A 15,553-nucleotide genomic window follows, 5' to 3' on the forward strand; every position below is an offset into this window, starting at 1 on the left:
GCTCCTGGGGCGCGCTCCTGTCCCAGCCCTGCACTAAGCCAAAATCAGCCTCCAACACCTACTGCCCTTTAGCTGATAGAGCAGACCTTGCCCCTTCAGAGCTCCCATGTAGAACCTGTGGTTTTGTACGTAAAGCATTTCATCTGGATGACCAGTTCTCAGTTTCAAGTATATTTGGTCCCTGATGTTCCTTAAATAACAGGGTGAGGCACTAAGTTTCAGTATTTCTGCTTTTTGTCGTCTATCATATCTTACCTGGGAAATGAAAGAGGGAAAACAAGTCCTGATTTTTTAAAGTATATTTTTCTTTAGGGAGGGTGTATTGGTGTTTGTAGGTTTTTAATTCTTACACTGAAAGCTTCCCAGCTGCTGTTTCATTGCACCAGACCATGGTTCTTATTTCATCAAAGTCAGGAGGCATTCAGCACTTCACCCCTGCTGAACACACATGGTTCTGTGTCAGGAACAGTTACACAGAAACAAACAGAACCTGTTTGTTTACAGATCCTGTAAAGGCCATTAAACAGCCTTGAACAAGTCATATTTCTCATATATAAAGTTTAATGGAAGTCAAAATCCAATCCCTGCTTTACAAATTAAATATTGCAATAAGGATATTTTCTTAAATCAGACTTGGATTTTAAATAAAACCTTGGCTTCAAAGACCATGTTTCAAAGCAGAAAGTCAAGTCAGATTCAGTAAAGTGTCATTTGGTAACAGCTATCAAACAGTGTTGTCAGAAACTACTGGAAACATTTCTAGACTTTAAATGAACCACAATGCTGAAAGTACAGCTCATACCATCCTCTCATGGAAGATTCCTGGGCTGGAATTTGTGGGTGCAGCATCTCTTTCAGAAGTGAAGTCCCTTATGGCACTGTAACAGAATAACCTTCCACTCCTGGGGGATGATGAGGTCCCATTTGGAACAGAGAGCTGCAGGATGAGCCAGGCAGCAGTACCATGTGCCAGTTTGTCCTGTTGCAGCTCTCCAGTTTAATTTTCTGCAGGGGAATCTCCAGCCCAGCAAACCCCAGCGCTGTGGCAGGCACAGCTCAGCTCAGGGTGTGCCTCCCTGCTCCAGGTCAGCTGTGCAAGGGGACAATCATCCCAAGGAAGTCCATCACAGTGACTCCTCTCACATGGTCTGGAGCTGATAAACTCTTGAACCTTTCTTCAAAAGATAACCCTGATCATTCAGGGATCCAATAAAGCTTTCAAAATCAGATACCTGGGAAAAAAAAAAGACAAAAATACCAAATTGGAGAATGACATCTTACCTGATGTAAAGCAACATAGATCATTTTAAAGAACTCAGTGAAATGAAGTGGGCTAAGAATAGGTGAATTTCCTTGGCAAACTGTTCACCTACCAGAGATCTCACACCATCAGCCCCCCTGTCTGCTGCTTTAGTTACACACTGGTTTTACTGGAGTGTTACACTGAAGCAGCAGTCTCTCCTTTATGACATGAAGAAAGGGTGCAGCTACATATGTGTAAATTCCAGTTCTGAAACAGAAGTATCTACCACAAATGCATGATTTCTACAACTCTCCCTGATTTCCAGGTATAGAACTTTGAATGGGCAAAAGTAGTTTATATAAGAAGGGAGAATTAGAGTTAATTAAATTAACTTCAATAAGTAGTCAATGGAGCAAAAAGTACAGTTAGCTATCAATAGTTCTGTTTGGCTGAAGCCCTCAGGAGTACAGAATGCAAATCAATTACATTTGTGGCCACGTGTCCTAGATGATGTTCCTTTCAACATGCAACTTCAGGATGTCTGAAGCAGGAATGAAAACCTGAAAGGCATAAATAACCCAGAGGAGGTGATGTGTGGTGTTACATTTTAGTTAAATGGTATGCTCTGTCTCACCCCTCAAAAACGTACAGTTTATTCCAAGCCTGGGATTCTCTCCCGAAGTTTCATGTATGTGTAATCCCATTGGCCCAAGTCTTATTCTGCACTCACTTTGAATCTCCCTGTTAAGCTCTGCAAGAGATGAGAAGCTCTTGGCCCCTTTTCTCCCTAGGCTCTCCCTCTCTCCCCCCTTTCTCCCTCAGAAACTGTGCTGCTCCCAGGGCCGGGACCCCCAATAAATCCTCATCTAATCAGCACCCTCAGAAGCTGTGTGGAGTCTCCTTGCCTGCCTGCTGCTGCCAGCCAACACACAGCTTAGGGGGCCCCTGGGGACTCCCCATGGATCCCCCAAACAAACAGCAAGAAATGGTATCCCTGGGTGGGCAAAAATATTCTACATATGAAGGGAGAATTAGAGTTAGTTAAAATAACTTCAATAAGTGGAGCAAATATACAGTTAGCTATCAATAGTTCTGTTTGGCTGAAGCCCCCACAAGTAAAGAATGCAAATCAATTACAGGGCAGAATACATTTGTGGCCACATGTCCTAGATGATCCTTTCAACATACAACTTCAGGATGTCTGAGCAGGAATGAAAATCTAAAGGCATATTTCATCCAGAGGAGGTGATGCAGAAACATCATTGCACTGCTGAAATAGAGCACAGACACCACAAGTCTAAACTAACCAGGTGTGTCCTCTGGGGAGGCAGAAGGAGTGCAGCACTGAAAGCACCACTGCCTTTCACCGATCAAACCAGGATCTTGCTCAGAGCCAGCCTCATCAGTGGGATCAGCCCTTACCAGTGCAAGGAGCTGCTGTTGCAAACAGCTGTGGGGTGAGTGGAGCTCACAGACACTTGAGGAGCTCTGCTCAGCCCAACAGCAGCACACTGGTCACGTCTGCCATTGCAAAGAGGCAGCAGAGGCGCCTCTGCCCCTGTGCCTTTGGCAGCACTACCGAGGGTGGCCTGGCAGTGCGTGGCTGCTGCAGGGGGCGCTCACCCGCAGCTGCAGCTGGCCGGCGATGTGGCGCAGCTGCTGCAGGTCGAAGAGGTTGTTGTAGGTTCTCTCTGCCACGCTGCTCAGGGCAGACACGAATCTCTTGGCCTGCGAGCGATTGCTCATCCCAGAGCCGTGCTGGGAGCGCTCGAAGTCCAGCTTCCCAAACTCGTCCGAGTAAGTGCCCAGCATGCTACAAACAGGTTACAAAAAGAGATCAAACTCTCAGCAGGACAGAAAAGCAAACATATGTGGATTTGAGTCCCAAAATGTGATGCTTGAGAACTTTCAGAAGCCACATAGAAAACCACCCCCTGTCAGGTCACTCTCTAGGGAACTTAGACTAAGCATTCATCCAAATCACTCTTGAACTTTTAATTGTTCACCTGTACCAGAGAGAACTCACAGGGGACAAAAACTCTTCAGCAGAGCCTCACGTGTGCATTACTGTGCCCAGACAGGCAGAACCACTGTGACCCCACAACTCACAAGCCTAAGCAGTTGTATTTGACTTAGAGCTGCTGGCAGCTTTTAAGGAGCAGCTAACAAATCCAAATAGTAGTATCACAGAATCACAAAATAATGTAGTATCACAGAATCATGAGGTTGGGAGAGACCTCTAAGATCACTGAGTCCAACCTGTGCCCTAGCATCTCAAGTGCCATATCCAGTCTTTTTTTAAACACATCCAGAGATGGTGATTCTACCACCTCCCTGGGAAGAGCACTCCAGTACTTTATTGTTCTTTCGGTGAAAAACTTTTTCCTAATATCCAACCTATACCTTCCCTGACACAGCTTGAGATTGTGTCCTCTTGATCTGGGAAAATAAAGACAAAAATACCAAACTGGAGAATGACATCTTACCTGATGTAAAGCAACATAAACCATTTGAAAAACTCAGTGAAATGAAGTGGGCTAAGAACAGGTGAATTTCCTTGCCAAACTCTTCACCTACCAGAGATCACACCATCAGCCCCCCTGTGGAAGAGACCAACCCCCATCTGTCTACAACCTCCCTTCAGGAAGTATCATGGTTCTAAGCCTGATAAAGGGATTTCTTCATTGTGTTTGAATATGTAAAGGAATTAAGTTTCAAATGAATAGCACTGTGATGCCTTATTTATCTTTAAAACAGTATTTTCTACTACCTGTATTTCATTATCTCTATTACATCCTCAGCATCTTCCTTGGTAGACTTCTCTCTTAATTCCAGCCTTGATCGTGCCTTAAAACAGAAAAAAATATCCCACAAAGGTTTAAGATATATCATAACTGATATGAAAAAGGGCTACAATCACTCTACAAGGGCTACAAGCACAAATTTTAGGAGCAGAGATAGAACCTAAGCAGAGACAGAACCTAAGCATACAGGATTAGAGGAAGATTTTTCTATTTTTTGTTAGTGTGTCACTGTGTCCTCCTGCATACTTGCACTTTTAGGTTGTGGCTTGGAATTTATTTGCTTATCAGCAGAGTAGCCTTGTGAAGCAGCAGATCGCAGATAGTGCTGTTAAGGCAGTGTTAGGGAAAACAGAAGCAGTCTAGGTTCAAGGTGAGCAGCAGTTGCTCCTGCCTGCACCTGCTTTTTTCTCCTTTTGGGGAATGTGATAGACCCTCTTCCCACCTCCTCAAGGGTGTTTTGCTTTATAAGAAGTTTTAAGGAACAGCAGCTCTTAAGCCCTTCTGTTGCAGTGTTTGCAATTTCCTGTTTTAAACTTCCCAGCCCCTTCCCAGGTGGGAATACCTCTCTTCCCCTTCCCCCCCGCTCCCTGCTGGGCTGTCAATCAGTTTTAACATTCCAGCAAGGGCATCGTGTGGTTGGTCAAGTTCAAAGGATGCCCCTCAGGCCTGGGGGTCATTGGCCTGTCTATGTGTCCCTCGTCCCCTGAGACCCTCCTCCTCCCACCTGGTTGGTGCTCACCTGTCCCTTCCCCTCCCCCTGTCCCTGAGCTTAAATTGAGCCAGAACCATGTGCTCAGGATTCTGTTGGAGCTGTTAACTAAGATTCAGACGTCTGTGACCACGGAATAAAACTCTAGATATTAACCCTCCGACAGAATCCGTCTCCTTTTCCTCTTCACCCTAGCCTGAAGCCTTCCCACCTGAGGTAAAACTGAGTTTCTACAAGCCTGGACTTGTTTCAGTGCCCAGCTGCAACACTGCAGCTGCAACTGAAACACCACAGTTGCCGCCTTTGGCCCAGCAGCAAGGGTCAGACTAGCCCAGGCACAATCTACCTGGTAATATTGGGATCTTATTCTAATACCCTTCTAAATCTGATGCATTCTCACTTTTTTTTTTTTTTTTTAACCAAACAGAGAAAGCATAGTGGTGAATAAGCTATAAAAAATGGTAGGATTTGGGTAGTACCTCAGGAATAATCTCTTTGCTCTCAATCCCTCAAGCATTCCAGCTTGCATTTACCTCTGTCAGGCGAATCAGGGACTCCAGCTGCCTCGTGGTGATGGGGGTGCTGTCTGCCCCTTGGTTCTGTTTCCGGAGCTCCAGGTAGAATTCCTGGAGGACTTGTGCAGCCTCTGGAGACAAGCTGGGGTGCACGTACTGCCGAGCGTACCCCACGTACTTCCTCAGCAGCTGATGGGGAATGGCATCAAAGTTTTCTCCTGTTGAGATCTAGCACCATTACAAAGAGTTAGATTTCTGTCTGTCAGAATTCTATACAATAAAAATTTTAATATCAAATCATCATCTTTATGCTTTATCTGGTGAAGTCATCACTATAAGGGCTTTGGTCCTGTGTATATGAATGGTGTACTTCAAGTCCCCATGCTACGCTCGGACATGTAAACACACACACTTGGCCATTTCAGGAAAAGCAGCCAAGGGTTCTCATCTGCAATGGTAGGAAGTGCCAAATAGAATTTGTTATAAAGTTAAATCTCTTCTCAAAAAGAGAAAATCCCAATTCCCACAGCTCCAGAGAAGACTAAACCATCACTGCTGATATCCTGTTTCCAAAAGTGCATGGGTTTACCTCCAGTAGGAGTATTGTCCCAAGACCTGGCATTTGACAATATCAGTTCTCAAAGCCATCATTGAAGTCTAATGAGAAACATGCTTCCTCTCCTATACTTCCCAAATCCATGGTGTTGCAGAAGCCCAAGGATTTGCTTCCACACTGCTTTATTTGGATTCAACACTCCATCACAGATCATGTTACACCAAATTATTACACCCAGCCCACTTCTGTATCTCCTTATTGAAACCCAACAGAGCAAATTTGCCTTAGAGCAGCAGCCCCAGGCCAGGTCTCACCTTGAGCCTCTCGAGCAGGGGTCGGTCCGAGGTGGCCTGGAGGACAGAGTGCTCCTGGGAGCTGGCCCGTGTCACCAGGGCGCTGGTGGCGGCGGCGCGCCGGCCGGCCCGCATGGCCATCACGTGCTCCGACAGCAGGTGGTCGTGGTCCTCGTTGGGTGTGTCCAGCAGGATGAACACCAGATCAAACCTTGACAGCAGAGCACTCCCCATCCTGGAGGAAACACAAGGAACTTGGAGTAGTGTAAAAATTATAGCAACTCTGTTCCACTTCAAACACAGGTAAAAGATCCTGTCCTGCTCATTCAGAATAAAGTACAACAGGAATTTCTCTCTCAAAAGCCACTAAAGATTATTAAAGTTTGTGTGCACACTCCAAAATTCTAGAAAGCAATTGTACACAAGCTACAAGACCATCAGAAGCATCTACTCCTGAATGTGAATTACAAAAGCAGCATTTCAGAAAGGGCTCACTTTAGGTTCTCAGACACTGTTTTGGCCTTGTTATAATGTCCTCCAACGGGGTTTGCTGCAGCAACAATGGATGTCCGAGCTGGCAGACTGCAAACAATGCCAGCCTTGGCCAGGCTGATGCTCTGCTGCTCCATGGCTTCCAACAAAGCCTGGTGCTGGTTTCCCATCTTATCAAATTCATCTATTCCACAAATGCCTGGAAGCAATTAAAACAGGACAAAGACTTATCAGACAACACATTAACTGAAGGACAAGCGTGTCCTACAATCTAGTGACACATCAGAAATCCAACTTAGAACCCCAGGGATTGCAGGAGACATTGGAAAATCTCAATTTCAGCCAGCTTTTTTTTCATTCCATGGTAATGCAACCAAACACAATGAACTCAGCCTGACTTGGGGATGCAGCATTTTGGTGATTCACTAAGATGATGAAACAAGCTTTTTAAAATAGACACCATATCTCATAAGTGAGTCCTTTTTCAAAACCAGTAAAAGTCCAGCAGCTGATATCAAGACGGAGCCCTGAACAAAAAAAATCCTAGTTCTTTGACACAGTAAGAAGTCTGGTATATGAACTGGAGAACTGAAGATTCCCTACACTCTAGGAAAGCAGGAACTGCCCCCAGAGAAGCCACTGGAGAAGCTCAGAACTTCCCATGGTATCATACTTCAAACAGACATTTCTAGCCCACAGTTAAGTGAGCACTTTGGCTCAGCTGAGACTCAGCAGCACACACTCTCCTGCCCCTTACACATGGCCACACAGAATCTGTGCATTCCATGCATTACCTTGATCTCCAAGCACTAGGGCACCAGCTTCCAAGGCAAAATCTCCAGAAGTGCCATCTCTGGAGAGTGTAACAGTCAGGCCAGAGCTGGTGGAAGTATTACCACAAACATACACACCTCGAGGAGCAATGTTACACACAGCCTAGAAGAGAAACAAATACTTTTTCATTCTCCAAAGTGAAGAATTTCATAAGCCTCATCCTAGAAAAACAATTAAAAGTAACCCCAAATTTGTTTCTTTCCACTGAATATGACCCAACAGTAAAGCTCTAACTCCTTGCAACTCCAAGCCACATAATTCTGCAAAGCAGTAGGAGTAACTTTTCTTGGATGGTATTCTCTTTTAACTAACAATGTGAAAAAACAAATCAGTTACTCTATGCTGGAGAGTCCTCATTGAACAAAAGAATAATTTCAAAATTTTGTTTGTTAAGATATTTGCATGTAAATACATCACCTTGGCTAAGTGCAAATCATATCCTAATGCAACAGGTCCATGTTAGAAGGACTTTTTAAAGAAGTTCTAGGTGAATTCTGTCCCTCTTGCACTTCACAGTAACCATGGAAATAGACATGGAATTTAAAAATCACTCAGTTTAAGGAAAAAAAAATCTATTACTAATTGTCATAGTCATGCAGAAATACCTGAAATCAAAACCCAAACACAGCATCAGGTCCCTTTCCCACAAAGATCTGTGCTAGCAACATGGATATAAGGTAAGGAATGGAAGTAAACCTCACAGGAGGAGAGTCACAGGGTATCTGAAGTTGCATTTGTTCAAAGATGAATTACTTCATTTCACAATGGACCAGCTAAATGAAGACAGGAAGGAGTGAAGCTCCTCACTGGGGAAAAGGGTTGGTGACAAGAACTGTGTAAGGGCAGGACAGCAAGCCTGTAAGCCTGTCCTTGAAAGCCCATGGGCCTGACAAGGACACCTGCTTTGGTGTCCTTGTCCTTGTCCTCCTGGATAGCAGGAGAGCCCTTTGGTACTCTCCTGTACTTGAGGCAACCCACATGAAAAGACAGCTCCAGCCAGGCTCAGTCAACCCTTTGGTCTCAGCACAGTTATCCTCCCATGGCTGCAAGTCAAGATAACAAGGAAATAGAGGAAAACAGAACACAGTAATAAAGGAAACCATACTTGCAACATCTGACTTTTTCCTAATCCTGGATCTCCAACAACCAGAACATGTGGATCTCCTCGCACTGGGATTCTGTTCTTGTCATCCACAAACTTCTGACATCCTCCAAACAAGGCCAGGGCCAACCCTGCCTTCACAATCTGTTGTGGTAGAGGCCAACACTGGTAAACATTCCATTCCATTCCATTCCATTCCATTCCATTCCATTCCATTCCATTCCATTCCATTCCATTATACTTTAGTATTATATAGTATGATATTATATGATATATGATATATCAGCCTTCTAAGAACTTGGAGTCAAATTCTCATCTCTCACCTCGTCCTGGGGACCCTCACAAACATCACAACAGTCACCTGTAAAAACAGCCCCTGCCACCTCCCCCTGTCCCAGATAAGCTGTGTGAATCCTTTAGGAGTTAGATGGGACATAAACTCTTCAAACTGGAATTAAAAGTAGAGTTTTTAGATTATTTACCTCATGGCCATAGATTGCAGGACAAAGAGAGCTGGAAAGCAAAGCACAGGGTAACATAAGTGGAAGATAAATCATGTATTGCTATAAATAAACACTTGTCCTCTCTCTCATCACAGAACACCTTAATAAACATCAAACTTTTTTGGGTAGCTGTTGTGAATTTCCAACAGAAATCAGCAGCATGAAATTTCTTGAAATTTTTGCATAACCAGAGATGACTGAAACAAGAAAAGCTTTTCACTTGAGTCCCCACAAAGACAAAGGAGAACCAGCTTCCTAGGGCTATCTGCACCTGCTCTTGTCTTAATCAAGTGACTGCCTGTAACCCTCCTTTTAAAGTGCTGGGTTTGTGTTCTTTGACTCCACTGGGAGGGCCTGAGGGCCATCCCAGCTAGAAGAGTACTTTTCAGTCTGAACTGAGGGTCTTTCACACCCTCTGCTCAGTTCTTGCACCTCTTTCCTCTACTGTAGAAAACTGGAGGACAAAATGGTACTTGTAAGTTGAATTTACATGGTGAGGAACAAAATTAACTAATTGTTTTTCTACCCAGAGCTTTCTGTCTAAGGTTAAACTAGAACACAGGCAACTTCTTCAATCTCTAAACCATTCCCAAAGTCCCAACATTCTCACTGCAGTACCTCCCTCCCAAGTCCCTTGCCCACTGCAGTTCCTTAGATCTCTGTGGTTTCTATTACATGAGGCTCAGACATTTCACAGCTTTAGGATGAGCTGTCACATTTCTATGAAGGTGTCACACTGATTCATGTCTATCCCTAGACCCAGTCTAGATCTGATACAACTTACTTCACAATCAGCTTGAACAGATTTTCCTCAGCTTGAATTTCTTGGATGGCATAGAGGTCTTTAAGGGAAAACTCCATGAATGATCTCTGAAAGGTCTCATCATCAAAATTCTTCAGTTTTTGTCCTTTACTGTTGCTGACAGAATTTGCCTCAATGTACAGTAAGAATATACACTTGTCATTCTTGCTTTTAGAAGCTCCTGTTAGAAAAATTGAGAAAGGATGATGGAGCATTTTCCCTATCAATTTTATTATTATAATATGATCTACATATTATCTACAAATGGAATAGAGTAATTCAGAAATATCATGTACAGTTATGTTCATATTTAAGTACATCTGCATTTTGTAAAATTGATGCAAAATAAGTTTCTAGCTACATTTGTTCTTATAAGTTCCCTCCACTTACGTACATAATAAATATTTTCCTGAAACTGAGGATACATGTCTAGAGAGAATTTTGTCCCAGAATAAATAAATTTTTCCAGGGATTTTAAATTATTATATTATTGTTGTCAAAGCAAAGTTGAATATAAAATGTTTCCATTCAATATTTTTGGGGAAAAAAAAGATGCCTGGTGTGGAAGCATTAAACATGTAGCACAGTAATTACTCAGTAATTATCAATTAATAATTAATCATTTTCTACACAGATTAATTACTGAGCAGAGACTGAAGTCTCAGAGTAAAACAGTCTTGCAGTTATCTGCAATGCATTCTTTCAGAGCAGTGCACAGCTATTTCTTCACTTTGGCAAAGAAAAGGAAAAAAAAGAGTTGAAAAATTTCTCTAGGGAGACTAAGCTAAGCTAACTCTCCTTCACAACAGTGTGACAGTTCTCCTAATGTCTGAAGGAGATATTAAAGAGAAAATGCTAAGCAAATAATGCCCTAAAATAACTCTTCATTGCAAAAGCTTGGTAACTTCCAAAGAAATTTACACTTTATGGACTTATGGCATCAATTAAGGGCAGTGACTGTTGTTCTTGTGTAAGCACTACCAAAACTCCACTGTAGGAAGAAGATGCTGCACTCACCTTCTTCAGTGCTTGCCACCTTCACTATGCCTGTGACAGTGACCATGTCCCCTGGGACACAGCTGTCCACGAGATCCTGCACCAGCTCACACTCGATGGTGCGCGGGATCCGTCCTGCCTCCCGCTGGTCATCCTCCATGAGCTCCTGCACCCTGCAACACAGCAGGGCAGCTGCACACCCTGCAACACAGCAGGGCAGCTGCACACCCTGCAGCAGCAGCACACAGCTCCAGGGCAGCTGCACACCCTGCAGCAGCAGCACACAGCACCTGCAGCTCTGGGCATTCCTCAGGTCACACTTCACTGAATGGGTATAAACCACACATAAAGCCCAGAAATGCAGTAACTGTGAACTCCGAGTTGAAACACAGATTTTCTATCACTGATGAGCATGTTCATGTAGAAATACACACAGTACATAAAATAAAAAAACCCATATAAACAAAAAATTAGGAGCTCACACATTATAACCCCCATGAATTCTTAATAGGTATTCCAACCCTGGAAAAGCCCAAGGAATTTCTCAGACCATAAGAGAAGAGCAGTTGACTCTCTGGCTGTGACAGTTCCAGCTCTGGCTCTGCACCTGGAGCTCTGAGATTCCCTGGAAGCCCAGCCAGGCTTTACCGAAGAAGCTGTGATGAACAGCGCCCTCTGGAGCTGCTGAAAACAGCACGACTTTTCACATGAATATCACTCTAAACTACGATTTTTAACCCTCCAGTTTACTTCCAGCTCATTCAGGTCAAGTGGCACAGCTGACCAATAGGGTTTTTCTAGCTGACTTGCAGCTCGTTAAAGGGAATCATGAAATCATAGATACAATTAGAAATTATTGAGAAATGCAGCAAAAAGCAAAACTGAGCATCTCTCCAAGAGTTTGGCAAGGACAGAAGGACTTTCCAGGAAACTATGACAGGGTAGGTTACAAAGTATACCAGCACTTGGATAAAACAACTCCTTTGTGATACAAATGTTGGAGAGTGCTTGCTACAAAAGAGTAAGATTAATAAAATCACACACTGTAACACAGGTGGAGCCATCCTGTCACTTCTTGAGTGTCCTGTCACATCACATTTTTGTGCTTACTTGACAGACTGCCAGTCCACTGTGGTGGTCAGAGGAGAGCTCCTGTCAGCTGTGAAGGACCGGCCCCGGCACTCGGGAACAAGGCACTGCAACAACAGGAATTCTGACTTATTCCCAGCCTTTTTTAAAGTCCTGGGGTAAAATTGTCTTATTTGATTAAAAAAAAAAATCCAAAAAAACCCCCCTACAAAGCAACAACATTCAGCATCACTCCAGGAAAAAAGACAATTAAATTAGGGCTACAAATTAGGATGTACATAATTACGAGGATCCATCAAGCACAGACACCTGAACTCTGACTCACAGCTGTTAGAGCAAACACAGCAGAACTGTGTGATCTCCCCAGTGAACTGGTTTGAGAATAACCAGGCACTGTCTTATGTCTAATGGCTTCTTAAGTCCAGATAATAAAAATAATAAAATAAATTAAAACAGAAAGTTTTAAACAAAAAAACAATGTAAGCATAGAAAATCACCACAGCAAGGTGAGTCATTTTAAACACAACTGGTGAAATGGAAATTAAGAGAGATCATATTTTTTTCAGGTTTCAAGGAATTTCTGTGTATTTTTGGTCACATATCCTCTTGCAGCAGCATACATTTTTTATAAGTAACAAGGGTCTGAAGTCAGAAAAGTTGCAAGGTATAATTAATTATTTCTCAATGTGTCAGTTATTTAACCTAGCTTTAAAGACTTTTTTTTCCCCCTTTTTTTTTAACGCCTGTGGTGCTGATTTTTGCTGTGAAAATACACCAAAAAGCACAAAGTTCCATGGTTTGGGCTTACCTTGGTGGGAAGGGTGTACTTGCCATCAGGGAGAGGAACAGCCTGCACGTCCCCACAGGCAGCACAGACGAAGGCCAGGTTGGTGCACAGGGGTTTGATGTTGCTCACCCTCACCACGGTGCCACGCAGGGCGATGTACTTGCCGTAGCAGTTGGCCCTCACGTTTTTCAGCTGGGTCAGAGGCTCATAGTTGTACACCCTGCATTAGCACACAGAAAATGAGGACAAAAATAACCCCCAAACCTATCCAAACACAGACAAAAAAATCCTACTCCCAATTAAATAGGGTAAAATCCAGAAAAAACCACTTAGAAGTATTTTTTTTTGGTGAATCCACGGTACAGTTTTTGATTCTTGCTCTAGAAAGCAGCAGAATATTCAATATTCTCACATGAATTGACCTCAACAGCCTCAAACAGTACAGTTTGTTTATCCAGTGACACCTCTGGCCTAGCAATACATTTAAGATCATCCATAAGGGTCTCTTTCCATAGTTTCAGGTAAAGCCTGGAATTTCGACTTGTGACACAGAAGGACCAAAGTTTTATTATGGCTCTGCCACCACCAGCAGGGAATTAAAAACAATAATAAAAAAGAAAATAATTTTTAAAAGGTAATTTGAACTCCAATAGAACACACTCAGTTCCCTCAGACCCTTGAAGTGTGAGATGCCATTACTTCTGATAAAGAAAAAACATTCTAAGGACTTGTTTCATTAAAAACTTCTCCAGTCAACAGAAATTTAAATAATTCTGCTTTTATCAATACAATTCTATTCATAGAATAATTGTTCTGCTTATAAGCCACTTCTCTACTTACAAGCTTTTCTAGTTCAAGCTGTTTGTTCAGTTTAAAAGGAGGTTTCACTTCACTTTTTTCTTCACAAGGACATGAGGTCACAGTGAAGAGAAAAAGCAGAATGTAGAATGTTCTCCTGGAAAAAGCTTCACAGAGCCCAGTTTTCCCTTAAACATGCAAGCCATGCATGGACACTGGCAAGGATTAGCCAGGAAGGAAACAGCTTTTCCCTGGGAAAGAAGTACCAGCCCCTCTTACCTGGCATGGATGAGAGGCACGTTTATGAGAGGCTCCCCCTGCAGGGGCAATCCCTCCTGCACCTGCAGCTCTGCTGCGTGCCTCTCCAGGTCCTTGGTGAGCACCTGCAGGGGACAGGAGGGGACACAGACACCCACAGGAATCAGAACTCCCAACAGGGAGAGACACAGGTGATAGAACTACATTCAGTTTTAGTCAACTACTCCAATGATGAATAAGAAAAATGCACCAAGACCAAAGCAACTTCAAAATGTGATTTTGTGGGTCATATAGGAAGAGGAGAGATGGAAACACTTGAGTTTTAAACAAACAGTAATTTGCCCTAAGAAAGAGAAACACAGGGATGTGGGGTTTATAACATAATGGCCTCTAAGTGCCACTGGTTCTTTTTTGTTGTCAGGGTTCTGCTTCCATGTATCAGTGTTTACCTGGTGAATTGCCAGACCCATACACTGCAGTATTTTCTGAGGCATGTCCCTGAGTTCAGCAGATATATTTGGTATTGATTTAGTCAGCTCTCTGTCCTGGATCAGCTCCTTATAATCCACAAGAATGCTTCCTTTTCTTTCTATTTCATCCTGGGAAACACCATAAATGACAAAATACGCTTCAAATTAGAAGTGAAACACCCAAATTATGTCCTAAATGTTTCAGGTCTCTGATGGAGGTTACTTTTGATGGGGAAAAACCACTAAAAACCTGTAATGCTCTTGTATCAACAACAGGTTGTTGGAGCGGGATATGTTTGGCTTTGTTTTTTACCTTGTCATAAAGCTCAATGCGCTGCATGAAAAACTTTTCAAAGGCTTGAGTCTTCTGGACAAAAGGAGACTTGTCATTGTAAACTAGTTAGAAACACACCACGTTAGTCACAGAAATAATTCTTTCCACTTCACAAAATACATAAACAGGTAATTTTTCTTCCATTGTTTTTCTGCACTGCAAAACTACAGAAGATGATAGATCTTCACAAGATCCCAGTAATGATCACAAAGGTTACAGCATATCACAAGAGTGAAGTCTTTATGGCATTTATGTTTTCATAGATGAAATTTTAGTTGTTCTTTTTTGAACTTGTAACTCTACTAACGCTATGTGTAATAAATTCTAGAAAAATAGGTTTTAAAATACCTTCAGAGAAATAAAGTTTCCAGCCCTTATAGGGAATAAATTGGTCCATCGTTGATTGGACTAGGCGAGATTTTGCTGGGGGAAGAAGAAAAATAAAAAATGTGGATTGAAAGAATACAGATAGTGAAATTTTGCAAGTTTTATTCTCAGTGATTCTTTTGACCCCGGAGACAAGGAGCTGTAATTGCCTAGCACAGTGCGTTAGGAGAATAAGAACATTACGGCTTCAGAAAGCAGAAGCACAGGGGCTGGCTCACCAGGTTCGGGCATCCTTTTGGGCTCTCCCTTCTGTGCTCTGCCTCGCCATCCTCCTCCTCCTCCTCGCCATCCTCCTCCTCCTCCTCGCCATCCTCCTCGCCATCCCTGGAAGCCTCTGCCCCGGGCGCATCCCCTGCCCCTGAGCTCCCTGCTCATCTCCCGCTGCCAGACGCGACAGCAAACCGAGCTGAGGAAACAAATTGCACCAAAAGACACTTAATTGAAACCGGTGCTGTTTCCAGAGGGCACGGGGCGGCAGGCAGGCCCTATCGTCCCTAGCACAGCGCGGGGAAGGCTCGGGCAACCCCGGGCCCGGGCGGGCGCTCGCTGCCCTCAGCGCCGGCTCCCGCCTCCCGCGCTGC

General features: G+C 43.4%; 1 protein-coding gene across 3 annotated transcripts; it reads right to left on the reverse strand.

The window, feature by feature from the left end:
- Positions 1 to 393: 393 nt before the first annotated feature.
- Positions 394 to 15,497, reverse strand: MCM8 (minichromosome maintenance 8 homologous recombination repair factor). 3 transcript variants are annotated; one of them, XM_063152365.1, is made up of 19 exons: positions 15,191 to 15,497; positions 14,934 to 15,008; positions 14,565 to 14,647; positions 14,231 to 14,380; positions 13,803 to 13,906; positions 12,747 to 12,945; positions 11,960 to 12,045; positions 10,871 to 11,022; positions 9,836 to 10,034; positions 9,031 to 9,061; positions 8,552 to 8,692; positions 7,407 to 7,548; positions 6,616 to 6,811; positions 6,142 to 6,355; positions 5,290 to 5,499; positions 4,014 to 4,090; positions 2,867 to 3,056; positions 1,730 to 1,803; positions 1,149 to 1,232 (listed from the first exon to the last, which is right to left on the reverse strand). In XM_063152365.1, the coding sequence occupies exons 1-18, from the start codon at positions 15,345 to 15,347 to the stop codon at positions 1,747 to 1,749; spliced, it is 2,463 nt and encodes an 820-aa protein (XP_063008435.1). In that variant the 5' UTR covers positions 15,348 to 15,497; the 3' UTR covers positions 1,149 to 1,232; positions 1,730 to 1,746. The 3 variants fall into 3 exon arrangements, with proteins under 3 accessions (XP_063008434.1, XP_063008436.1, XP_063008435.1); XM_063152364.1 differs by lacking the exon at positions 1,730 to 1,803 and having other exon boundaries at positions 394 to 1,232; XM_063152366.1 differs by lacking the exons at positions 1,730 to 1,803; positions 14,934 to 15,008 and having other exon boundaries at positions 394 to 1,232.
- Between the last annotated feature and the right edge of the window lie 56 nt (positions 15,498 to 15,553).

The sequence above is a fragment of the Melospiza melodia genome, chromosome 3 (assembly GCF_035770615.1).
Source record: "Melospiza melodia melodia isolate bMelMel2 chromosome 3, bMelMel2.pri, whole genome shotgun sequence".
NCBI classification, from domain to species: domain Eukaryota; kingdom Metazoa; phylum Chordata; class Aves; order Passeriformes; family Passerellidae; genus Melospiza; species Melospiza melodia.